Below are 27,608 nucleotides of genomic sequence, written 5' to 3'. Positions count from 1 at the left end.
AAATATCACACTGTGTGATGCCGTCTATACGACGTTCTCAGAAAGAAAGAGCTATAATGATGAAGTACACATCAGTGGTTGCTGGAGTTAAAAGTGGGGAAAAGTGGTCATTATAAGGGGAGAGTGTGAAGGAATTTGGGGGAAGATGAAACCGTTTTGTGTCCTGACTATAACGGTGTTTATATGAATCTACACTGGTCTTAAAATTCATAAAGCTGTGCACCAAAAGGAAAAAACAGTCAATTTTACTGTATTTTAATTTAAAGTTAGAATAAAGTCTTCTTAGATGATCACCACTTCAAAGGTGAAAGGAAAAGAAAGAATATTAAAAATTCTTTGCCAGATAGAAGATGAAGTTTGAGTAGAAAAACCAAGTGACATTAAACTTGATTAGAAAATAAAAATTGGTAAAAACAGTCAAATTACAAAAGATAAGATAAAGTTTGTCAATAAAGACATGAGAATTTATTCCACCTCACCAGTAGTTAAGGAACTGCAAATTAGAAATAGAGAAGCAACGGGGTGACATTTTTTCACCCATCAGATTTGCCAAATTGGCAAATATTAGAAACAGTAAATTCATAGATGGGGAAATGCAAATTTTAAGTACATAAATGAAAATGTGTCCAACCACACTAATAGGAAAAAGCAAATATAAGAAGCCCAACAAAATGTCATTAATTCACCCATCAGATGGAATACAGTGAAGAGAAAGAAAGAACTAGCTGTGGAAAAAATGATGGATGTATCACTCTCACATGTATTGCTATGGACTTTAAATTGCTATGATATTCCTGGGAATTATTTAGGTAATACGTAGATATTAAGAAATAGACATAAAGTCTTTTACTTAGCAGTTCTGAAGTGAAATTCATTCTAAAGTATTCAAAACTCCCATTATAAAGCTATCAAAAAGAGAATATTTGCTTCAACACTGTTTGTGGTGCCAAGAGTGGATGCAACATCATTAAGTGTTCATCAGGAACAGCACAAGTCATAAAAATATATTTAAAATTTCTGTTTTATGATCTGTTTACCTGCAATATTTGCACACACACATATATTTTTTATTTCAGGTGCAGATCATTAATACCTTTGTAGACTTCCTAAAGTTGAACTTTTTAAAAATTTTCTCCTACAGAATTCAAAGGGAAAGTGGACTGAAAACATGGGAGAAAGGTGATCTGAATTACATATCACAAAGATCACTCTTTCTGATCATAGCGAGGTAATTGTGCTACTTCTGTTCAACCCATCCTTAATTGGAACATGTAAATCAGGTGGGGCTATGTGAGCCATGGCTCTATGCTGTCAAGCATGAATTCATGAAGGGGGCTATTTATGAGATGGGCAATAAACAGGCAAATATGTCCAATGCTTGTATCCAAGAATTTATCAAACATACACATAATAATGACAAATATTCTTGGGTTACCATTGCAATAACTTGTGTGTAAGAAGGTATTTTTTTTCCCTCTTAAATTTGTTTAGTCATATTTATACCAACTCTTGGAATGTTGGAATTAGAAACTGCTAATCACGCTGCATTGCTAGCTCTGCTTCCATCATCCCTATGCCCTCAAGAGGGTTTTCCTCTTTCAAATTTGTCGATAAAGAAATATAGGCTGAGCAATTGACCTTTTTCAGGATCTGCTGATACCAGTCAGAATTTGACTTCTGCAGTATTCTTGCCCCCTCAGATGTGGCCCTGAAGGACTATGGGAAGAGGCAGAACTTGAACAGGGCATCTGGTCATTCACTTTACTTGGAAGGAGACATGGTCAGAGGGACAGTTCTCCACACTTTCATTGTCAGTGAGCAGAAGCTTTGAAGGACTCACATGGTGATGGTGATATGAGGGAAATCCTACATTGGGCTGGACGAATTCAGCCTCCCGAATCCAAGGCTGATCTGACTCTCACCATCGCTGAGTCCTCAACCTGCAAACAACAGGAAACTACTCTCAGCCCCCAACTGGGCAAAATCTTCTGAGAGTATCAGCCAGTTTACTGGTATTAGGTGGGTCATAGCATATTTCTTCCACCATGAAAGTAACAGGAATTTGCACTCATTGAAATCAACACCCTGGATATGGGATTTCATTACCCATTTACAAAACTTCTGCCTGCTTTTATGGACTTTTTCGATGCTTAATTACTGTGAAGGCAAATCAACTAACACTGCATCTAATCATGATAGGCAACTTACAGTCAGAGAAATTTCAAAGGGATTCTGGTCTTGCCGTGTACTTTCAGTAGAAAGGGCTATTGAAGTCTCAGCTTAACGCTACCTCATGGTATGGTGGTGCTGTCTTGTCAGTTACAGTATCTGCTCTTAAGCAAAGACTAGTATGTGCTGACTTTTCTCACACTGCTAGAGTAGACATCCTGTGAACCAAGGGGAGGAAAATGGGAGTGATTCCTCTTTTATTTTTCACTAACACACCACTCACAATTTTTCTGTTCTTATCTCCTTAATTTTGTTCTCTGCTGATTTAAATGTCATACTTCCCAAGACACACAAAATGTTTCTATTGAATGAGAAGTGGGACAGTTACATAGCCATTTTGGGCTCCTTACGTTACTGAAAGACCAGGAAAAGAGAAGGGTTACTGTAGGTTTAGGCTGATTGACCTTAATTATCCAAGAGCATTAGGATTTCTGCTATACAAAGGAGGTAAGGAGAGATATGTCCGGAACCAAAGAATTATCTGGCCAGTTCCTAAATGCAATATGAAAAAATTAATGCGTGTCTGCAACAACTCAATACCTGTAAGACTATCATAGGCTTAGACACTTCAGGAATAAAGTCTTGGGTCATTTCACAAAGAAAACTCTGAATGGGTTTAGGAAAGTTAAATTATAATTTTCCCATGACCAGTTGCCTTAATGGCTACTATTGAAGATAGGCATTTTTCTTTCATTGATTACTCATGACCACATATCATTTAAGTGACTTTTTTCTTATTCCCTATTATTTCATATAAATTTGACTCTAAAATTTTGATGTTGGGTTGTGGGATGTCAAAGGAGCAGTTTGATTGAACTAGAAGGGGAATGATCATCAAACAGAGATGGGTCCAGAAAGTGAATGACAAAACTTGCGTTCCCTACTTTCTGGAGAGAAGAGCCTATATTCATTTGTAAGAGGGTTGGTGACCTCATGCTTGGTGGAGCATGACCTGTTCTTACTATTAGCATTTCACAGGATAGAGGGTCTATATGTATACTGAGTTAACAAAGGTGGGGACTTTGCCAATTGCCTGTTGGTGCTTCATCATCATCCTTAACCCCTTAGACTGGTACGGGAACTACATTTCTTTGGATCACTTGTGATGAGAGTTCTGGATTCGATAATCTCAGTAATTGGTACTCATGCAAGATTTGAAAGGAAGAAGAGAAGGAGAAGCCCTCATTCTTCTCTGACCAGTTCGGGCAGACCGCAGATGAAGTCTGCATCAGACTGGGAATTCTCCTATGAAAAACCTGCTTCAATATTGAAGATACCTGAGGTCGTGGCGGTATTTTTCTGTAATTTCAGCCTCCTGATCTCCTGGATTCGGATGGCAATCTTCCTGGAGCCTTGTTCTCCTAGCCCAAAATCAGTGCTTTGAGCACTTATTTTTAGTATTAATTGTTTTCTTGCTTGAGAGATCTAACTTTATTCATATTTTGCTGACTGAATTCAGATTGACAGATTCACGACTCAAAATATTTTCTACCAATTGTGTTGAGTCTACATTTCCAGGTAAATTTTCTGTATGTGAACATATGTATGTATTTATTTTATTACACAAAATATTTTTTACATTATTTACTATGTAGCATGTTTTTGCCTATTCTTGATGTTATGAGATAATTAGTTGATATTAACTCCTCATTCCATTGCCAGTTGTTTAGTCAGTATTTTAACTAAACTCATAATTATAAATATATAATGATAAAACTCAAAATATTTCAGGATAAGGGGCTGGCCTTGTAGAGCAACCGTTAAGTTTGACGTTCTGCTTCGGCAGCCAGGGGTACGCTGGTTTGAATCCTGGTTGGGGACCTGTGGACAGCTTGTCAAGCCATGCTGTGGTAGGTGTCCCACGTATAAAAAGGAGGATGATGGGCATAGATGTTAGCTCAGGGCCAATCTCCCTCAGCAAAAGAGGAGGCTTGGCGGCCGGTGTTAGCCAAGGGCTAATCTTCCTCAAAAAAAAAAAAAAATTCATGATAAAATGAAGGATTTTGAGTGGTGTTGAATACAATATAAACATATTAAAACTAGCTTCATAGTAAGTACTGAAGCAGAAAAACTTAGCACAGTCAATATTTTTCTATAAACTTTTATCAGCCAATCCCCATCAGAGTTTTCCCCTAGTGGGGTTTAGTGTAAACTGTGTAAAATTCATAATCAGAAAAAACTGGTTATGGATTCCAGCTTCTGTACCTAGATGGTCAGTATTTTTTTGTTTGTTTCTTTGAGTGCAGTTGAGCTCTAATTTGATTGCCTTTCAATAAAATAAAAAGCTAGAAGTTTTCCACAGTGTCAGGCACTCTGGCTCTTTCTCTCTTCATTCTCTGCACACTTTAGGTCTAGGCCTCATCCACATGATTCAAGATGACTTTTTACCACATGAGCAAACCAAGTAGCCTCAAGGAAGAAGAGACCCTTAAATCAGCGATTAGCAAGTTTTGAGATTTACACATCATTTCTGCTTCCTTCCCACTGGTCAGAACTTTGTTACAGGGCCACACCACTAAAAAGTTTCTTGGAAGAAGGGAGTCTTTTTTTCAGGATGATGTAGGTTGTCTTAGGGGAGGACATATCTAGATAAAAGTGTAGGAGCTGTATTGTCAAGAGATAAGGGAAAAATGGACACGTCGGATGTCTACAGTCTTTGCCACAGGGCGCTCTTTGGCTACTCAAACCTTTGCCATCACCCTTGTTCTACAACTATAAAGTTCTCACTCCTTCTGCCCCTAAGAAGAAACCTCAAGGCCCCTCCACTTCCTGTTAGTCAGTGTTGACAATCTTTGGGTGATGGATGGTCTTTCCCATCTGATTCAGATGAGCCTCCTCATTGATTGATTAATTTTAAACAAAGGGACCTATTTTCTCCTTAGCAAATACCTAACACACTTATAGGACTATATATAAATGCAATAGCATAACTATAATAAAACTTCCATCCAGAAAAGGAAAGAATGGGAAACCCAGTAGTCAGTTCTCTGTAGCTGTTATTCAACCCTCATGGCATATACTCAGGCCAAGCACAGTGTTGCTTGGTATTGCCCTCTGAGAGGAGCTCCTTTGTCCATTATCCCTTGGCCTCTGAGGCACCTGACTTTCTTTTCTTGGTGGCTCTCCCTCGTCCATAATCCTTCATGGCCACTGAAGTTGAAATCGGAGGCTATGACCATATGCACGCAACAGATCTTAGGCAGTCTGTCTCCTCCAGGTAGTGCAGAACTAAGGACCCAGGGGTTGTACAGTCACAGATGCTGCAGATCACGCTTGCGATCTCTTAATACAATCTCTTAAAACTTAGACACATTTTAGTCTTCTAGCTGCTGGTGTCATTTTCATGAGAGTGACTGCAGCCAAAGTCTTCATCTAGGCATAGTTTTCAAGCCTAAAGATTCTAGACCCTCCCTTACTGTCTTCTGTCTTCAGCCAATTTCTCTCTAGGGTTTCCAACTCTCCAGACTGAAATATCTGAATATTTCCCACTTACCCACAAATAATCACACAAAGCCAATATCACATAGGTTGGATTCTGTCATTTGTTACACATGCTTTGGGAAAAAATCCTTTAGTAGTTAGCTTTAGATTTATCTTCATGTAACAGAAATCCTAAATATCTGTGCTTTAAACAAGGTAGGATTATTTTTGTGTTCAAATAAAAGTTTAGAAGTAGGCCCACCAGGGATGGAGTGGTGGCTTCACAGTTTTAGGGATCTAAACTTATTGTTTCCTAGTCTTCTGTTATCAGTAGGATATTTTCTTAACACTATGAATCAAGAAAACACACCTCCACATTCCCCCTCTAGCCAGCAGGAAGAAGGATGGATCCATAAGGGAAAACTCCTCCTTTTCAGGAAGCTACCCTTAGAGAAGTGCAGACAAACCATGCAGTCATATCATATCGGTCAGAATTTATTCATATAGTCTCACATCGTTTTAAACAGCTTCTGGATTGTTTTCCATTTTTGGCATTAAAGTTGCCATTGATGTACAGGTTTTTTCAAAGTAAGGTGTTTTCAAATCACATGGGTAAATATCTAAAATTGCCGGGTCGGTCATATAGTAAGTCTGTGTTAAACTATAAGAAACAGATAAACTATTGGCAAATAAAACTGTGCTGTTTTGCATTTCCACTAGCAATGAAGGAGAGTTTCTGTCAGTCTTCATTCTGGCCCAAATTTATTACTGTCAGTTTTTTCCCCTTAATATTAGTGATTCTAATGGATGTGTATTGGTGTTTCATTGTGCTTTCAATTTACGTTTTCCTGTTGACAGTGATGTTGACCATCTTTTCGTGTGCTTATTTGTTACCCATGTATCTTTGGTGAAGTGTCTGTTCAGATCTTTTACACATTTTTAGTTTGCTGTATTGTTTTCTTATTCTCGAGTTTTAAGTGTTCTTTATATATTTTAGATATGAGACCTGCAGCAGATATATGATTTGCAAATACATTCTTTCCAATGTATTTTGACAATGTGGCTTGTCTTTTGCTGTAGTAACTGTCTTTGATGACAGTTCGTCTTTGATGAGAGTAAGATGTTTCATTTTGGAAAACTCAATTTATGTATATGTATGTTTTTTTTGTTTTGAGTTTGTGCTTGTGGTGTTGTATCTCAAAATTCATCACTAAACTCAAGATCATGGGAATATTTTTCTATGTTTTCTTCCAGAAGTTTTATTTGTTTGAATGTACATGTAGGGCTATGATCCATGTTGAGCTAATTTTTGCATAAGGTGCGAAGTATATGTCAGGATGTGTATGTTTGCATACAGACATCCATTTATTCCAGCACAATTTGCTGAAAATACTCCACTCAACTGCCTTTGCAACTTTGTCAAAAATAAGTCGACAACATTTGTGTGGATCTCTTTCCAGACTCTCTATTTTGTTCCATTGACCTGTTCTTTAATCAATACAACACTGTCTTGATTAGTTTAGTTTGATAGTCTTGACACTGAGTAGTCCTCAAACTTTATTCTTCTTGTTCCGATTTGACTATCTGGGTTCCTTCGTCTTTCCATATAATTCTTGGAACCCACTCGTCCATGTTTACAAGAAACTTGCTTGTATGTTGCTTTGGACTGTAATGAATGTATGTATCAAATTTGGGAAGATTGACATTTTAGTTAATATCATCTTACAATCAATGAACACATATATTATTATGTATAGTTCTGGGTTTGGAATTTTTGGTGGTTGTTTTAGGGTTTATAGTACATTATTAATTTATCACTGTCAACCTTCAAATGATTTTTATATCACGAAATGTATAGTATAAGTATCTTAAATACTATGCATCCATTTTTTCTTCTAGGCATGTATTGAACTTACACATGACTTCTAAACCTCAGGATACATTGTTATCCTTTTTGTTCAAATAGTCAATTATTTGTAGAGGCTTTTACATTATAAGAAAAAAATATATTCATCCATTCAACTGCCATTTATAGTGCTCTTCTCTCCTTTCTGCAGATCCATATTTCCATCTGCGTTCTTATTCCTTTTGCCTAAAGGACATTCTTAACATTTTTGGTACTATGGATCTGATAGTGATGAATTCTTCCAGCTTGGGAATGTCTGAAACATTCTCAATTTTATCTCTCCTTTGTAAGATATTTTTACTGGTCATGGATTTCTAGGTTACTATTTATGTATGTACATATTTATTATTTTAAAGGTGTTTCACTGTTTTATTGTGTGCATTTTTTTGAGGGGAAATCAGCTTATCTTTGTTTTTCTGTATGTAATGTCTTTTTAATCTCTCTACTATTAAAATTTTATCTTAATTGAAGGTTTTGAGCAATTTCGTTATGATATGCCTTGGTGTAGTTTCCTTCCTGTTTATTGTGTAAGAAATACATTCAGCTAGTTTGATCTATGGGATATATTCTTCACCACAGTTGGAAAATTTTCAGTCATTATTTCTTCAAATAATTTTCTGACTTTCCTTTCTTTTGGGACAACAATTGCAAGTATGTTAGGACAAGTGGAGTTGTCCCAGGCTCACTGACGTCCTTTTCATTGTTTTATTCTTTTTTCCACTGTGTTTCTTTGAAGCAGTTTTTTTGTTATATGGTCAAGTTTACTAATGTTTCTCTCAGCACCATATAATTGGTTGTTTATCTCACAAATTGTTCATCTAATTGGTGGTACGTTTTTCATTTCATATGTTGTGGTTTTCTCTCTATGAGTTTGATTTGAATCTTTTAAGTATTTTCTATGGGTCTACATTTTTTGATGTCATACTTGGATGTCATAGAAAGATATTTGATCTTTGTCCCTGGTTCCTGGCATAGAACTCCTAAAATTCTTGGAATTTCTTGAGTGATAAAAGGGATGCAAGTCTTTTTTTGTTGACCAAATGTGTCAGAAGTGCTATGAATAAAAACAGCTCATATAGCCAAGAAATCACTGCCAAATTCAATGTCATGAAGCTTTTACCAAATGTTTTCTTTCAAGAGTTTCATAGTTTCAGCTCTTACTTGTAGTTCTTTCCTCCATTTTGAGTGAATTTTTATGTATGGTGTAAGGTAAGTATCCATCTTCATTGTTTTTGCCTGTGGATATACAGTTTTCCATGCACTGATTTTTGAAAAGACTGTCCTTTCCCTATTAAATGGTCTTAGCATCCTTGTTGAAGATCGTTTATGGGCTCTCTATTCCCTTTCATTGGTCCATACATCAGCTTTTATACTAGTATTGTAAGCTTTTGCTTACTGTAGTTTTGTACTAAGTTTTGAAATCAGGAGGCATAAGACCTCTAAGTATGTTCTTTTTTTCCGGGATTGTCTCCATACCAATTTCAGGATGGATTTTTCCATTTCTGCAATAAACACCATTGAGATTTTGATGGGGATTGCATTAAACCTGTAGATCACTTTTAGTAGTGTTGACATCTTAGCAATAGTAAGTCTTCCCATCCCTGAACATGGGGTGTCTTTCCATTTATTTGTGTTTTCTTCAGTTTCTTTCAGCCATATTTTGCAGTTTTCAGTGTGCTAGTCTTTTGGCTCCTTGGTTAAGTTTATTCCTAAGTATTTTCTTCTTTTTGATACTATTCTAAGAGAATTATTTTCTTAATTTCTTAGATTATTCATTGTTAGCATATAGAAACACCATTGGTTTTTGTGTTTTGGTTTTATATCCTTCAACTGTGCTGAATTTTTTCATTAGTTCTATCAACTATATTGTGAAATATATTTTCTTCATGTAGGAACCTGCCTTCAGGGGCCGGCCGCATGGCTGAGTGGTTAAGTTTGCACGCTCTGCTTCAGTGGCCCAGGCTTTTGCCAGTTCAGGCCCTGGGTACGGACATGGCACTGCTCATCAGGCCATTCTGAAGTGGCATCCCACATAGCACAACCAGAGGTACTCACAGCTAGAATATACATTGGCAACAGATGTTAGCTCAGGTGTCCATCTTTAAAAAAAAGAACATGCCATCAGTGAACAGAGTCTTTTATTTTTTTCTTGCCTAATTAGTTTTGCCAGCACATTCAGTACTACGTAAAAAGAAATGGGAAAGTGGGCATTCTTGTCTCCTTCCTCTTTGCATCATTATCTGTAATTGGATGCTAGATATGCTATAATTCTATTTCTTCCCCTATATTATTGATTTTATACTTTTACGTTTACATGTTTTAAAACCCACACTATGTTATTATTCTATCCATTGATCAGTCAGTTATCTTTGAAAGAGATTTAAATAACTTTGTTTAAAAGGATCTTAGATATTGATACATGTAGTTACCATGTCTTGCAGTCTTCCGTCTGGTAGCATTTTTCTTCTTGAAAAATGTCCATTAATATTTCTTGCAGTTAAAATCTTGTTTTGATATATTCTTTCAGTTTTTATTTGCTTGAAAATGTCTTCTTTTAGCTTTCATTTCTGAGAAACGCTTTTGGTGTATATGGATGTCTATGTTTTTTTTCTTTTAAGTGAGTTAAAGATGTTTCTCCATTGTTTCCTTGCTTGTCTTGTTTCCAGTGACTCCTTAGCTGTGGCCAATTTTAACATTTTCTCTTTATGATTGATTTTGATATTTGTAATTTGATTATGATATGCCTTGGTATTTCTTGTTTTTTGGTTTTTTGAGTTTTGGATCTGCAGTTTTCTATTTTCAATAAAACTTAGAAATGTGTCAATCATTATTTCTCCAAATACTGTCTCCACTTTGTTAGGGACTCCAACACATCCATATAAAATTACTTGAAGTTGTGTTCCAGGTAAGTAATAGTCTTTTCACTTTTTAAAATGTTCTTTTCTGTCTGTGTTTCCTTTGAATGGTTTCTATTGCTATGTCTTCAAATTCATTCACCTTTTTTTCTGCTGTTTCTGATCTTCTGTCCATTCTGTTTTATTCATTTTTCACTTAATACATTGTAGTTTTCATCTTTAGAATTTAATTTTTCAACTTTAAAAATTCTCTATATCTTGTTTCACCCATTGAACATCTAGATTGCAGGTATAACAAGTGTTTTTTTCTGTAGTTTTCTTTTTCTTGCCTAATTGCTCTGGCTAGGACTTCTAATACTGTGTTGACCAAGAGTGGGGAGAGTGAGCATCCTTGTCTTGTTCCTGTTTTAGAGGGACAGGCTTCACTTTTTCACATTGAGTGCGATTTTAGCTGTGGGTTTGTTGTATATGGCCTTTACTATTTTGAGATAGTTCTATACTTGTTTTATTTAGATTTTTTATCATAAATTGCTGTAAATCTTGTCAAATGCTTTCTCTTCATATATTGAAATGATCATATGATTTTTATTCTTCATTTAGTAAATGTGGTGTATCATATTGATTGATTTGTGGATAGTCAACCATTCTTGCATCCCTGAAATAAATCCCACTTAATCATGCTGTATATTCCTTTTAATGTAATTTGTATTCAGTTTGCTAATATTTTGTTCAAGATTTTTGCAACATTGTTGATTGGTGATATTCATCTGTAATTTTCTCTTTTGTGTTGTCCTTGTCTGGTTTATCAGGGTAATGTTGGCCTTGTAAAATGAGTTAGAAAATATGCTCTCTTTTTCAATTTTTTGGAAGAGTTTAAGAATGAGAAGCATTACACTCTTGAATGTTTGGTAGAATTTACCTGAGAAGTTGTCTGGTCCCGGACTTTTGTTTCTTGGGAGCTTTTTGATTACTGTTTGAATCTCATTAGTAGTGATCAGATTGTTTAGATTGTCTATGGCATCTTGATTCTTTTTGGAAGATTGTATGATTCTAAGAATTTATCCATTTCTTATAGGTTATCCAATTTGTTGGTGTATACCTTTTCATAATATTCTCTTATAAACCTTTTGTATTTCTGTGTATCCATTGTAATGTCTACTCTTTCCTTTCTGATTTTATCAAAACCTGCTTTTTTTTTCTTAGTTAGTCTAGCTAAAGGATTGTCAATTTTGTTTCTTTTCTCAAAGAACCAGCTCATAGTCTCATTGATCTTTTCTCTTGTCTTTCTAGTCTCTATTTCATTTACTTTGGCTCTGATTTTTAGAATTTCCTTCTTTCTACTGACTTTGAGATTCGTTTGTTCTTCTTTTTATAGTTTCTTTAGATGTAACGTTAGATTGTGTTATTGAGTTTATTCTTTTTCTTGAGATCAGCCTGTATTGCTGTAGACTTCCATCTTAGTACCACTTTAGAGGCATCCCATACATTTTATGTCACATTTTCATTTTCATTTTTCTCCAGGTAATTTTTAATTTCTTCTGTGATTTCTTTGTTGATCCAATTTTTGATCAGTAACATGTTGTTTAGTCTCCACATATTATGACTTCTTCAGCTTTCTTCTTGTAGTTGGTTTCTGGTTTTGCACCATTGTGGTGAGAAAACATGCTAGAGATGATTTCAATCTTCTTAAATTTATTGAGACTTGTTTTGTGGTCTAACGCGTAATCTATACTGGAGAATGTTCCCTGTCCACTTGAAAAGAATGTGTATTGTGCAGTTTTTGAATGACATGCTCTGTATATAGCTATTAAGTTCTTCTGGTCTAACGTGTTGTTGAAGGCCATTGTTTCCCCGTTTTTTTTTTTTTTGTCCGGATGAGATACCCATTGATGTAAGCGTGATATTAAAGTCCCCTAGTATTGTTGTATTGTTATCAGTTTCTCCCTTTAGTCTGTTAATATTTGCTTTGTATATTTTGGTGCTCCTATGTCAGGTTCATAAATATTTATGAATGTTATATCCTCTTCTTGGATTGATCCCTTTAAAATTATGTAATGTCCTTCTTTGTCTTTTGTTACAGTCTTTGTTTTAAGGTTTATTTTGTGTGCTCTCAGTATTGCTACTCCAGCTTTCTTTTTGTTCCCATTTGCATGGAATATCTTTTTTCACCCTAAGCTTCAGCCTGTGTGTGTCTTTAGATGTAAAGTGAGTCCCTTGTAGGCAGCAGACAGATGGGTCTCATTTTTTTATTCAGCCACCCTATGTCTTATGATTGGAACATTTAGTCCATTTATATAAAGTAATGTTAGACAGATGTGTCCTTATTCCATTTTTGTCAGTTGTTTTTCATAGTTTTCCTCTGTTCCATTCTCCTTATCCTGGTCTCTTTTCTTATCATTTAGTTGTTTTATTTAGCATTCTATTTGCCTTCCTTTCTCTACATTTTTTGTGTATCTATTGTAAGTTTTTGGTTTGTGGCTACCATAGGGTTCATGTATAACAAGTTATGTATATATACCAACCTTTATATATATATAGCAGTCTATTTTAAGGTACACTTGCTTAATTACAAACACATTCTAAACGCACAACATTTTACTGCCCCTTACCATGTTTTTTGCTTTTGACATCATGTTTTACATATTTTTATTTTCTGCATTCCTTAACAAATTATTGTAATTATACTTAATTTTACTACCTTTTTCTTTTAACCTTCATGCTAGCTTTTAAAGAGGCTTATCCATTGCTGGTACTAAATATTTGCCTTTACCAGTGTAATTTTTTCTTTCATATGCTTCCTTATTTCTAGTTATGGCCTGTTCTTTTCTTCTTAAAGAAGACTAACATTTTTGTAAGGCTGGCTTAGTGGTACTGAACTCCTTCAGTTGTTGCTTGTCTGGGTAACTCTTTATCTATCCTTCAATTCTGAAGGATAACTTTGTCAGGTAGAGTATTCTTGGTTGTAAGTCTTTCCCTTTAAATAATAAAGGGAATATTTCAGCACTTTAAATAATCAGACCACTCCCTCCCATCTTGCAATTTTGGCTGAAAACAGCTTAGAGTCTTATGGGGGCTCCTCTTGTATCTGCCTTTTTGTTTTTTTCTTGCCACCTTTAAGATTCTCTCTTTATATTTAACTTTTGCCATTTTAATTATATCTTGGTCTGGATCTCTTCAGGTTCATCCTGTTTGGGACTGTCTGTGCTTCCTGGACCTGGATGTCTGTTTTCTTACCCAGGTTATGGAAATTTTTAGTGATTATTTCTTCAAATACATTTTCTGCTCCTTTCTCTCTCTCTTCTCCTTCTGGAACACCTATAATGGGAATGTTAGTATGTTTGATGTTCTCTCAGAGTTCCCTTAAGCTGTTCTTATTTTTTAAAATTCTTTTTCTCATGGCTGTGCTTATTGGATAATTTCCAATATTTTTTCTTCAGATGACAGATCTGTTCTTCTACATCATCTAATCTGCTATTAATTCCTTTTAGTGTATTTTCATTTCAGTTCTTGCATTCTTCAGCTCTAATTGTTTCTTTCTTACATTTTCTAATTCTTTGTTGAAGTTCTCGCTGTGTCCCTCCATTGTTCTCCTGAGTTTGGTGAACATTTTAAGGAACATTACTTTGAACACTTTAACAGGTAAATTACTTATCTCTGTTTCATTAGGATTTTTTCTGGGGCTGTACTTTTTCTTTCATTTGAAACATATCCTTTGTCTCATTTTGTTTGACATTCTGTGTTTGTTTCTATGAAGTAGGTGAAATACTTCCCTCTCCTGTTCTTGAAAGAGCAGCCTTGTGCAGGAGCATCCCCTGTGTAGACTGCACAGACTGGTTGGCTTTGGCAGGACAGCTGGTACTGGAGTGGGACACCAGCTGGAAAATTCCAGGCTGCTCTGTTCCTGGGATTGCCCTCGAAAGGCAGCTGGAGCTAGAGCTGGGTGCCAGGAGTGATGTTCTCGGTCCGTCTTCTCCTGGTGGCTTCCTGGGGTGGCCTTAGCATGTCTGCAGCATCTGGGCTATGCTCCCCCCTCAAGCTTTTCTCTCCCCAGAGATAGTCCCAGCAGTTCCCAGCTCCTTTGACTGTTTCTTTAGGGTTAGTAAATGGATTTCCTTCCCATATAGTCTTGGTGCCCTTTAAACCACCATGTTGTTTGCTGCTCCCTGGGCAGGCAAGCCTGGACATGGGCCCCTCCACACTATCCCTCTCTGCAGAAGGTCACTGCACCCAGAGTTAAGTTCCTGTTAATAACCTGTCACCATCTCTCCTACCCATTTCTATGTGGTCCCTCTAAGTGCAGAGCTGTTCGGTCAGCCCTCAGGAGGAATTGCCTTATATTTAGGTGTCAATTTTGGGTGTTTGTGGGAGGATGTCTGTTCAGCCTTTTCCTATGCCACCATCTTGGAACCTCCCCTGCACACCTCTCATTTTTTGTTCCTCTCTTGCTTTCCTTTTCTTTCCTTTTTACTTTTTTTTAGTGTCATTTGGGAGAACTTTTAAAGAAGAATGAAAATATTTATTTGGATTAAATTTAAAACTGGTATAGAAATACTGATAATGTTTGGTTAATTTAAACTACAGAAAATAAATGACTATCTGCACTCCATTATCCATGCAAATGACTTGCTTGAAGCATTTTACAATATCTTTTAATAATTTTAACTTCTAAATCCATATTGGCAGATGCCCGTTTCTTTACTCATCACTTATGCAGATTTTCATTGGTCAGTATGTTACTTGCTCAGAGATTCATTCTCCAACTGGCAAAAGGAATGTTTGATTTCCGTCTGCTATAATATTCATCACAGTTTCGATCTAGGCTTAAGAACAATGGGCAGTGAAGATGTGGTCTTCTTTGGTGATCCCTACTTTTCTTTTCCTGAGCTTCTTTTCTGTAGGATTGGCCCAAAATCCAGGGTCAGCCACAGAAGAAGACAACAATTACCTTCCTTTCTGGGACCAGATTAGTGGGGACATAGCAGAATATCCAGTACAAAATAACAAAACCATCATTGATGGCTGGAACTACCTGGATCGACTGCAAATGTTAAAGATTCTCATAAGAGAGTCAAACAAATACTTTGCTTGGTTTGGAGAAAACAATAGAGGCAATGTGCTGTGGATACACCCCATATTTTATAGAAAGTTATATAAGATGGGTATGTACATTTTAATGCTTTCCAAGGAAGGTTGCTTTTCTCTTTCTTCTTTATTGACACTGTTATTATAACTGATATGTTTAACTGATACTGTCTGAATGCTCATGGAGTGTATAGTTGACACAATCATTTATCTGACAGTATTCAAACTTTCTTATGACCCAACCAAAGAATCCTGTAGGTTGGTAAAATTATTTGGCATATCATTTTTTACAACTTTAGAATTTCTGGTTAAAAAACAATGCAGTTTTAAAATATATCGCTGTGAGCTGCCAATCATGATGCTTAGAGGAGACATGTCTCCCTCTACACCCAAAATTTTCAATTTTTGAAATATTTTCGTCTTACAGTCTGACAATCTTCTCAGAGAAATGTGGTACTATAAATGCCTTTGTTTCATATGATGAGATGATTATAGGAAACGTGGCCAAAGCTTCTTTTGGGTAATGTTTAATATAAAGTAAGGGACGGAAATTACTTTACCTTAAAAGCCTGGGGTTTCCTCACATAATATTAATGGAATGTGTGCCTAAGATAGGGCTCTCAATACACAGTCTTCTTTCCGTTACTTGTTAAATACAGGAAGAAGAAAGGAATGAAAACAGAGAGGAGCTGGTCTAGTAACTAGACTTGTGCTGAAACAAGGATTGTAGAGAGATGAAGGAGAGATGTGAGGCTTCAGTTTGGAGCTCTGGGCTTCTGAAATCTCTTCTATTTTCTTCCTGTGTTTAGGTGAATTTCTCCATCTGGCTTTTACTCTTTCTAGTCTCTGTACCAATTTTCTTATTCCCAATGTTTCCTAACTGAACCAGCTTTCCATTTTCATGAAATTCTTTTCCAAATTGTCTTTGGAAGTGATTCGACTTCCAAAAAACTCAGACTGAGCAAAGAGTGAAACAACATTAGAATACGGTACCCTGGTATAGACCAAGACTGCTTGCACATTTGAATTATGACAAGCGGCTCTTGGTTTGTTGAGGATGAATCAAGTGACCAAGAGAGGCTGCCTGTAAAGAGACACTCTGCTTCTCCAGCTCAGTCAAGAAGGGGTCTTTACATACTGCCATCTCTGAGAAGCTTCCAGCTCTTAAAGTGTGTGACAGCAAATGAAATGCTATGAACGGACCATATCATTAACAGGAATATTTTGAAGGGGAGCATATGTGTCTTTTTCATGACTTTTTATTAAAAGTTTAAAATTATATCTGAGACTTTTTCTTATTTTGCCTGCTCTGTTTACTCTGCAGATTGATTTTCAGAACCCCTCAATATTTCAGTCTGTGCTTATGAGGCTGATGCCCCTGGCTGCATATCCATCAACAGTGGCTGGGGAGGTAAGTGTTCGATTTGCCTCATGCTTCTTTTTTGATCTGTGGTTGTGAGGCATACTCATTCTGTTTTTATACAGGGTAGGATAATTTGGGGTAAGTCCTGGTATTGCCATTGTAAATTTATACAATTTTCTATGCAATTTCCCTGGGGAGTTAGAAAGTTAAAAAGCCATCTGAGGGGACAGTCCTGTGGCCTAGTGTCAAGGTCAGTGTGCTCCGCTTCTGCAGCCCAGATTCGTGGGTTCGTATCCCTGGTGCTGACCTACACCACTTATCAGCCACGCTGTGGTGGAATCTGCATACAAAGTAGAGGAAGATTGGCACAGATGTTAACTCAGGGCTAATCTTCCTCAAGCAAAAAAAAGGAGGTGAAATTGGCAACAGATGTTAGCTGAGGGCTAATCTTCCACAGAAAAAATAAAACACAATAAAGTAACCAAAGGAGAAAGATAACCTCTTACTACAGACATTTCTAAATTATGGTGTACACCAGATTATTAATTTTAGATAGACACTAAAGAAGAAGATGACTCTTTAAGGTATCCAGTGTTGCAGTCTTTCTGTTGCTTATTCCACATGTTCCCAGCCGCTACTCAAACTAGGTACTATTTACTCCTCCCTGCTACATCCCAGCACCTGACTTAAGCCCTTAGAGGCATAGTTTAATTCAATCCTTTCCATATTTATATTAATACCCTTGTAATAAAGAGAGTCAAACAGAGGTGGAGAGATTTTTCTCCTTTCACAAAGCTAGTAATCGATTCTTAACACTCATCTTTCTACCTTTAAAATTCGTTTTATTGATCACTGTGCTGGTTTGCCTTCTTAACCCCTAATCTGTAAAAAGCATGATAATGAGTTTTCATTTCCAAATGTAAGACTTATTTGAGGCCTTAAAGACCAATGCCACTGTAGCATCCATCTAATATATCTGCTGCTTCTCAATGATTTATTCAGAAATATAAATTCACTAGTGACAAAATTTTGAAAAAGTGAATCTTGTAAATGCACATTTCAAATAAAGGTCATATTTGGTAATGAACAAAGTCTTTTAAGCCCAGCATAGACAGACCAATGTAAACTTTATATTGGTAGCCATCCATTCAATTTTCAGGGTTCAGGTGAAAAGCAGAAACAAGACCAATGAGGTCACCTAGTTTACAAAGTTTCAAATCGTGAGAAGATGACGTCATCTAAAGGACAGAAGAACATTCTTGGAGATTTCTGTCTATTATTTGTATTTTCTCCCTTATGTTTTGTAGTACTAGTTATCTTGGCTTCTCCTTGACAGTTAGATTAACAATCAAAATAGTCCTCTGGTTGTCAAGCAGGAACATGGGAGGATGTCTCATTAACAAGAAGTGTTGAATCGTGCCTCTGACTCCAAAGCCAGGCTGAGGAGTGGTGCTGGGAGTAACCCAGGCCTGAGAGCTACTAGAATCCTGGTAGACAAGATGAACACTGGAATCAAGAAGTAGATAACCAGTCCAAAGACAGAATATGCACCAATACTCCAGTAGTACTTGGTTGAAATGAATTCGTGTCAAGAACCAGAAGAACAATATCAAACAGAAAACTGAGGAAATGTTGATTGGAAAGAGAGTCAGAAATCCTTTAAAAAACTGAGAGGATAGGACAAGATAGTTAATTGAAATGTCTTCATTGATTTAGGCAGAATCTCCACAAGTAACATATTTTGAGCATCATCGACATATATACCCAAACTGAGGCAAATGTGTTTGTCAGTCAAACCTTGTTATATACTTCCTATTTGAGGAGTAAATAAACATAGAGCTGGATACTTTGGGATTTGCTTGAATTAGGCAGATTCATGGCAAGTATCTGCATCCAAAGTGTGCCCCTGGTGTGGGAAATTCCCTGAGTGTGATTGACCCCAAGTTGTCCTAGTCCTGTTCATTTCCTGAGCCAACAAATTGAACAGAATGTTTTGGGGGCTAAACTGGCTAAATTACATAGGCTGAGCCTGAGGCATTTTGCTAACTCCATTTATGAATATACAGTTAATGGTTCCACACAGCTTTCTTCTGTTACATTACAGGCATTAATTTCTATGTGACTGTTATACCTTTCCTTGCTGCAATTGAATCTGGGTTTTTGAAGAATTTACCACATGAGGTAGAATTTGTATCTTGAGAGGAACACAGGCCTAACTTCTGTTATTCAATTGCGGAATGCTATGCCTCAAACCCACAAATTATGGATGCAGCCAACGTGTTTTATCAGGTAAAAGAGTATGACTATTCCCTTTCTGAGTGGATGAATGAAGACACTGAAGCTCTGCTATCAGATTCATGATGTAAAAATAGATAAACTTCCTATTTACATGCGTATGAAACTATAAGTGCAAAGTTTTGCCTGGCCCTTCTGGAATTCTTCCTATTCCTATCCTGAAATGATCTAAATGCATAATTAATAGCAAATTAGTATAATTTTATCTATAAGAAAGCTTTTTCAGTGGAATTTCTGTAACAATTACCAAATTATGTTTGTCTATGCAAATAAATTGGAAAAATTTGTTTGTAAAGAAAATAAGTAAAAGTAAATGACATCTTCAAGTGTTAAAATTTATTTCAAAAATAAACCTACTTCTAGATAACTAATTGAGTATTTCACAGTATTCTATTTCAGGAATTCATGACATTGATGATTAAACTTATTTTAATTTTACTTTGAAATCTTCTATTCACATAGATCTTATCTATTCTGTAGTATTTGGAGTCCAGGAAGAAAGTTTTAACTATTGGAGATATTCCTAAGTATGACACAGATGAGGACACAGCCATCGTTTACGTGTGGAGGATGCATCGAGCATCTTTTGATGCCGCAACACCCAAGTTCAGTGACATGTAAGACAATTGCTCTGTGTGATACGATTAACTCTTCGTTTCTGCCTGACATTGTAAAACATAATGTATAAGTTTTTGTTGTGTCAAATATTCATTTCTCATATTTTCCAGAATTTCTTAGAAAAGACTTTTTCCAATTTTATTTGCAATTCATCTAAGTGTCTTCTGATCCATCAATGAAGGTATAGAGAAAAAGATGGCTGTTTGTTGACACACCTTCCAAAGGGAAATTCCATGACATTCTTTGATAGTACAGTTCATAGTTACTTAGTTGCTTATGTCTAATCAAGTTCTTTTAATGAGTGCAATATGCAATTAATTTCTGTTCTTTGATTCTAGCTGTTTATATAAAGTGGCTACGCAAAGAGAGTGGTAAAACATTCTGAGTGAGTTCTCAACTTACAACACCACCTCTCACTCCCAAAAAACAAAAATGGTTTGAAGTAGTTGTTTAGTATCTGTTCATCATTTGGCAATGCTATGGAGTCCACCCAGTCACCCAATTCCTATAATACTTCTTAAGGGATTTCCTAAAGAGATGGCCATTTTTCTTTCTTAACAAACAAAAATGTAGTGGGATAAACGATGTGAAATTTTCGTGCTAAACATAAAACCAGGCAAATACAGGAAATTTCCTTTAATGGTTGACGATGACTACAGTGGGGTCTCCTGCTAAGTATCCATCAGCCTTACATGGGTATTGGTAAAATAAAAGCTGTAAAAGGAGAAGTACAGAATCCCAGTGCCGGTCCTGTTTCTCTTCTAGGCCTTTTGTCTGTGCCTGGTTCTAGGCCACCCTTGACTCCAATTGTCAGCTGCTGTGCTCCTGCCCGTTACCCTGTCAATGACCTTCTGATTCTCATGAGTTATTTCTTAGTATGAATGTGAGCTGTAGAGATTTAGATTACCTAAGTTTAGCCTTTAAACATGAGATTTTTTTCTTGAAACAGACTTCAAAAAAATTTTGGTGTTGTTATTGCTAAATGACCATACATAGGTATGGGAACCTCAGAAAACCCTGGAGAGATAATTCTTCTGAACTGTAAATATCACTGGTAACTACCTTTGTAAAGTATGTAATATTGATCTTTTGAGTGGGATGTATTTTGATTTAGATGGGATAAAATATATACTCAAAGGTGAATGGTCTTGGCAAAATCTGCTAACTCATCCATAAAATTCTCTTTTGCTACTTTCCTCTTTGCCACTGCAGACTCTTTTTTCTCCAGTTCTCATCATTCTATGCCTATTCCATTGTCTTTTAGCATTAAAGTTGTCTGCTTATAATAAATGTTGACACAATACAATTTTTTTGTCTAAGCAATGTCATGCCCACTGCCTTAACATTTTTGTTTTAACCAGCAGCTCGAAACTCATTTTAAAAGCATCTTCACCATAACATCAATAAATTAATCTGTACTGCTCTTTATGGTAAATTGTTTAATCTTTGAGTGATTCTGTGGACCATGGATTGTGCCTAGTGCTTTTAAGCAGTGTCTCACTTACAGTTTTTCCAAACCCTTACTTGTAAGGGCCAGCCCTGTGGCTGAGGGGTTAAAGTTCCACATGTTCCACTTTGGCAGCCCAGGTTCACAGGCCCGGATCCTGGATGGGACCTACTCCACTCATGAACCAGGCTGTGGAGACATCCCACATATAAAGTAGAACAGGATTGGCACAGGTGTTAGCTCAGGGCTAATCTTCCTCAAGAAAAAAAAAAAGAAAAGAAAAAGAGAAGGATTGGCAATGGATGTTAGCTCAGAGCGACTCTTCCTCACAAAAAAACAAAAACCAAAAACCCTTACTTGTTTTAGAGAATTGAACAATTTTAGATCGACTCATTTTGGCTTATAAGAATTACAGTTAGAACAGGAATAGTGAGATTATTGTAAATAAGGAATCCCTTAAGAATGAAATTGGATTAGATGAGGAAAGCGTGTGTATTTTACTGTTCAACATCCTTCAACCATGTTCTCTATCCCTGAGTTCCATATGCAAAACGGACTAGTTTGATCACTATAACTCTTAAGCCAGAAACAGAAGAAAATATTGATAATACATTTTTACTGATAACACAGGTGCAGAGAAGAACACAGATTGTGAGCGTTCAAGTCAATGGGTTATCACAAAATAAATGCTCCGTGTGTTACCAACCACCAGGGCAAGAAACAGCAGCTAACCATGACTCCAGGCACTACTTTCCTCCTTTCAGTTGCTACTCTTTCCCTTCAACCCAAAGGCAGCTACTATTCTAACACCAACAATTACTTTTGCTTGTTTAGCTTTGAATGAATGGAATAATACAATAACCATTTTGGCTTCTTCCATTGAAATTTGAATGGTTGCAGTCATCCATGGTTTTGTTTGCAGCAACACTTTGGTCTTTTTCATATCTGTGTAATGACAGATTAATATATGTCAGTTTAATTAACCATTCTACTGTACAAGAATGAGTGTAATGTTTTTAATTCTTGACTATTACCAATAATACCATCATGAACATTATGAACATTCTCATATGAGTCTTTGAGTGTGCTTATGTCTGAATTTCTGATGAAGAGATTTCTGTGTCAAAAGGATATACAGCTTGAAATTTAGTACATAGTACCAAATAGTTTGATTTTCCTACAAATTAGCACTTATTCCAGCAGTATTGATAGATTCCTTTGCTCCATATCCTTTCTTATACTTGAGGTGGTTACTTTTCATACTTTTATCCATTCTTTTAAATAATAGTAGCTAAATGTGGTAATTATTTAAAAATTCCAGATGACTTAATAAACTTGCAAGATTTTCCATATTTTGTAAATTATGTAGACGCCTTTTTTGCAAAGATGTTTTGTAGTTTCCTCTGTCAACTTCTTTAACATCTTTTATTGGAATTATTATTACATCTTTGATGATTTTGTGTTATTGTTAATGTTATTGATATTTCAACTTAATTTTCCAACTGTGTTTTGTTGGTATATATAAATTCAAAATGGTGATTTTGTTACCACGCAAAATTCTTAATCCATTTCTTATTCCTTATGATTTAAAAAATAATTCTAAGTATATATACACAATAAAGATCAGAACCAACCGTGTATTTTGTTGCAGAATTCTCAGACATTGCTATTAGATAACCTTCTACTCATTATATTGGCTCATTATACCCAGTCCCTGAGCTTCCTTTGTGGAAAATAACTGATGCTAGGAGAAGAGGAGACATAGGAAGTAGACACAGGTGGATTACAATGAGAAATCACAAAGAATAAATCTGATGGAAGTAAGAGGGATTGGTTGGTATGCTACAATTTTTAAAAATTTTAATTCAAAATTGAGCCTTCTCTGTTGCTGTTCAAAAGATTCTCTAGCCAGGCACAATGTAGAAGATACTATGGGGATTAATTATATCAATCTGAGATTGTAGGTTCTTATGAGTTAGCTATTGAATAAATTACATAATCACCCTAAGGAATATAGGAGGAAACACACATTTGGACTTTGATTTGAATTTAAAATGAAACATTTTTAACTCATGTTGCTAATAATGTGTCCCTCTTTTAGATTATTTTATTCTTCTGAAACTGAAAGAGACTTCACCATAGACTTTGCACTTGCCGTAGAATTATGTGAGGATACAAGATATGGCCCAGACTTTGAAGGTTCCGTAGATTTTGCAGTGGGTTTCCCACATAGGCAACTCACAGATCAAGATCAATATGTTCTTACAAGCGACTTCAGCATACGGGAAAAGGCACATTTGAGAACAGTAAGACTCCTTGCGAAAACAAACGAAATCACAGGTATGACCATGAGCTATAAGATACATGATGCTTAAATGGACCAAAGTCGTAAGATCTATGTATATATAATGAGTCCTTCAACAGAAATTATTGAGTGCCTACTGTATTTTATATATAGAATATAATTAGATTAATAGATAAAAAATTACTTTTCTAGGATCTCGTGTCTTAATAGATAAATTACATGCATAAATAAGTAATCACAATGTACTTTCGTCTGTGCAATAATAGAGGTATACTCAAAATTTACTTCTATGGCAAAGCTTATGCAAAACCAGGAGGAAGTGTAAATTACTCCCCATATAAATGGCAAAATATATATTTAATTTTCCTAGATTTTTCCTTTCTCCTCAGCTTTTCAGGATGCTACCTGTCCTCAGCCTCCTGCTCTTCTCACTCTTTACACACGAAACATCAAAGCACATTGTTGGAGTTAGCACCAATAAGATTATTGTTATCTCTAGCTATGCCCTCAGTGCTGAACATCAACACTGGCAAATCTCCCTTTCAAATCTCGCAGATATTTCACATTTGGCATATCAAATTCTCACCATGTGCCGCATACATCATTTCTCCTAAGTTATGAAGTCTTACCATTTGCCTCCTTATCACACTTAATTCTGTCCCTTCCTCCTCAACATCTGCACTTTCTGAGGACAAATCTTTATCATTCCTTACCTAGTTTTCATCACTCTCCCCTTAGTTGATCTAACCACATTTTATATAAATTATCCTCAATATATCATCTCGCTACTGCAGTAGGGACTGTTCTAAAATAAATATTTTATATGATTACTCTTAAAATTTTTATTGTTACTCTAACGATATTCTAGGTTTTGGATTAAGATTCAAACTTATTAGTCTGTGAAAATCAGGCCCTTCGTTATTGGCGTGTAACTCTCCACTGTCCCCCATAACATCATTGCCTTGCAACCTAACTCCTGCTGTGCCCGCACAAGTCATGCTGCCTGGAAACCTCTTTCTCCCATTGTTTAAGTGACCAATTCCTGCCCCTCCTTCAAATTCTCTAAAGGCTAATTTCCTCTGACCACTCCCTTGACCATTCCTCTGGCTAACCTAGGTCAATATCAAGGACTGCTTTCTCATCACTTTTTATATTCAAGTAGAATCTCCTACATTATCCTTTTCATACTGTGCAATTATGCAATGATTGACTTGTTAGTTTTTCATACTGGGTTGAAAAGCATAGGGTATTTTTGTTACTCCAGTACCTAAGCCAAGTGCCACAACTGGCCAAGCTCGGAGCAGGTGCCCAACTTTTGATCATAATTATAATAGGGGCATGGCCATATTAGAGGGGGGCTTCCCCATGTAAATCCTGAGCCTAAAGCAGAGGAAGAAGACAGGTTTAAGTAAAGATGGGACTAGGTAGCTATAATAGCTGGAGGAGTCGCTGTAAATTGCACAGTCCTCTCATATTTGAACTGACTATAGAAGTGCTAGGAGCTTTTAAGCAAGGACGAGATGTGATTTTTCACCTTAAAAATCTAAGAAGATTGTGTATATTGAGGGTGAATTGTAAGAATCTGAATCTGGAATTCTTGCTAAGGCTTAAAAAGAATTTAATATGGCAATAGCAGTGGGTGTCAACGTGAGAGGGTAGTACTGAATGGACGTGAAGGCATCAGATCAACAGGACTTAGCAATAGCATTTGAGGAGGGGGAGGTAGAGATAATAACTCTCAGTGGTTTGGGTTGATACTGAAAGAGTGTAAAGTGGTGTCAGCTACCAAGATGGAGAATATAACAAGAAATAGAGATGGTTGGATAAAAGAGGAAGAGCGGGTGCAGAGAGTGGTAGTTTTATAACATTTATGAGCATCAATTAAATAATGGATATTAAACCGAATGCCTTCACATATAATTTTATTCACTGTCCATAATAACAGTGTGAAATGGGGGGCATTGTCCTCATTTTTGAGCAAAAGAATACACTGCAGTTAAATAACACGCTTGAGGTGATACACTTTGTAAGCAGCTGAAGCAGAGTTGAGCTAGGAGCTGTCTAACTCAGTCCTCGTGGGTTTGGTTTTTCTTCACTATTCAGTATTCCTTTCCTTGGAAATTTGAACATGTAAAAGAATTAATGAATACTATGCATATAAATCTCAGCATTTTAGAATTAGAACTGTGTAGCCCCTGTAGCCAAACCCATCTTTTCATAGACTGACTCGAAGGCCGGGGAGGCTGAGATGCCAAACATCACTCAGTTTTAGCATCAGTAGGAAAACAGCCAGGTCTCCTTCCTCCCAGAAAAACATTCAGTCCAATAAACAAAACACTGTAAGTGAGGGTAGGAAGAGTGTAACCGTGGGTTATTGAAGGAAAATTATAACAAACACTTCATTGTTGACCTTTTTGTATTCCTTAATTTATCGCAGCTAATGCATTATTTGAGAATTTCTTAATAGCTCAAATTCTCAAATAGGGTAAATAGCTCTTTATTTATGCCATTACACTGTCCAACACAATGCATTTTCTTTTATTTTTTGACAAATATAAGTGTCAGGCAGAGCTACTAATATATTACAAATCCCATAATTAGAAAATTTAATTGACTTTATTTTGTATATTTTTAGATTTCTAAATTTATTTGTATTTTTACTAATTGAAATATGAATGTTTCTATTTTCACAGGAGTTGCATTTTTAACAAGTTGGAAGACGGTCGTGAAATCAGGAATTGGACGGGCTGGGGGACGACTCCTCATTAAGAGGCTACTCTTAATACCAAGACTTTAGTAGCTTAAATTATGCTGGTATCGATTTAAGAATCCTTAGTAACAAACTGATGCTGTAGTTGATCAGTTTAATTCCATGATTAAAAGCAATTAAATGTTATAATTACTATTTTGTGAAAATTTCTCTGGTTCTATTATTCCTTTCGCATCTTTGTATTTTCCGACGAAATTTGAAGTTACCAGCCAATCATCACCCCTTGGTGCCCCTGGAATCTAGCTGCATTTCTGGTGGAAGCCTAATTAATCCTTTAGATTGCCTGAGTTACACATGAATATGCAAATATCTATGTCGAAGGCGGGTTATACTACTTAATGTTTGGGTACTTTCTTCAATGCTTACTCCTCGATTGCCAGGTAAGCAAGGCAAATTCTTCTCTAACAGATTATTCTTACGAGATACAAGTTTTGGCACCTGGAATAGAGATTTTACAGTACTTTGTATTCTAGGACTGAGCTCAAAATACCTTGTGATATGAGCACCATTGTCAATCCGCATAGTGAAAGAGGCCGTTTCCCTAGTGTCTGAGCTCTTGGAGAAGTAATTTTCACTATCTAGTTGGAAACTTCTGAGCTCCTCCAATGTAAATCACTCAAACTTATACTTTTCCTTTTTTATATAATTTTTGCTACAACTGAAGCCCCATTGTGGAAAAAGCACATATTAAAAACATGAGTTAAATTTATCTAAAATGGCCCGTCATTAACTCTTTTCTGATGGCATTAATGAAAACAATTACATTAGGTTAAGTATCTTCTGATGTTTCCAGGCACCAGTTGTACCTTTTCCCTGTAATGTGTCATTCATTTATTTCCCACAGATCTCAGTATTCTTTAGCTACCTCTCAACCCAAATTGTCTCTTATGAACAGAGGTGACGTTTTTTATATTATCACTGTTGCTTAGGAGATGGCTTGAGTAAGCAAGAGCCACTGTTCAAAAGTCTAATAACAGGTTGATCAATGTCTGCATGCAAGTGAGACTTTTCCACATAAAGAAATAAAACTAATAAGTGGAGGCAAAGGACAAAATGTATGGAATTGCAAAAAATTTCAAATAGCCAAAGCAATCTTGCAAAAGAAGAACAAAGCTGAAGGCACCCTACTTCATGATTTCAAATTATATTACAAAACTATGGGAATCAAAACAGTATGGTATTGTCATAAAAACAGATGCATAGATCAGTCAAACAGAATAGAGAACCAGAAATAAATTCAAGCACAAGTGGTCATTGAATTTTTGACAAAGGAGCCAAGAATATACAATGGAGAAAGGATACTCTCTTCAACAAATGG

The 27,608-nt window shown here is 36.1% G+C and overlaps 1 protein-coding gene across 8 annotated transcripts in view; it reads left to right on the top strand.

Moving 5' to 3' along the window:
* The window catches only part of LOC106839029 (protein LEG1 homolog), a 41,108-nt gene extending 14,672 nt beyond the window's left edge, over window positions 1–26,436 (top strand). For 3 of the 8 annotated variants that reach the window (XM_070496276.1, XM_014853478.3, XM_070496275.1), the window contains 5 exons: window positions 16,817–16,903; window positions 18,960–19,144; window positions 19,631–19,767; window positions 23,317–23,555; window positions 26,214–26,436. In XM_070496276.1, coding sequence (XP_070352377.1) covers window positions 19,118–19,144; window positions 19,631–19,767; window positions 23,317–23,555; window positions 26,214–26,317 — 507 coding nt within the window. In that variant the 5' untranslated portion in view covers window positions 16,817–16,903; window positions 18,960–19,117 and the 3' untranslated portion in view covers window positions 26,318–26,436. Of the gene's footprint in view, window positions 1–15,428; window positions 15,570–16,816; window positions 16,904–18,959; window positions 19,145–19,630; window positions 19,768–23,316; window positions 23,556–26,213 lie in introns of those variants that run through there. The other 5 variants (XM_070496273.1, XM_070496272.1, XM_070496274.1 and 2 more) reach the window with 3 other exon arrangements.
* The last annotated feature ends 1,172 nt before the right edge of the window (window positions 26,437–27,608 follow it).

The sequence above is a fragment of the Equus asinus genome, chromosome 24, assembly GCF_041296235.1.
Source record: "Equus asinus isolate D_3611 breed Donkey chromosome 24, EquAss-T2T_v2, whole genome shotgun sequence".
Classification (NCBI taxonomy): Eukaryota; Metazoa; Chordata; class Mammalia; order Perissodactyla; family Equidae; genus Equus; species Equus asinus.
The sequence above is the reverse complement of the archived record's forward strand: the minus strand, read 5'-3'. Positions and strand labels throughout refer to the sequence as shown.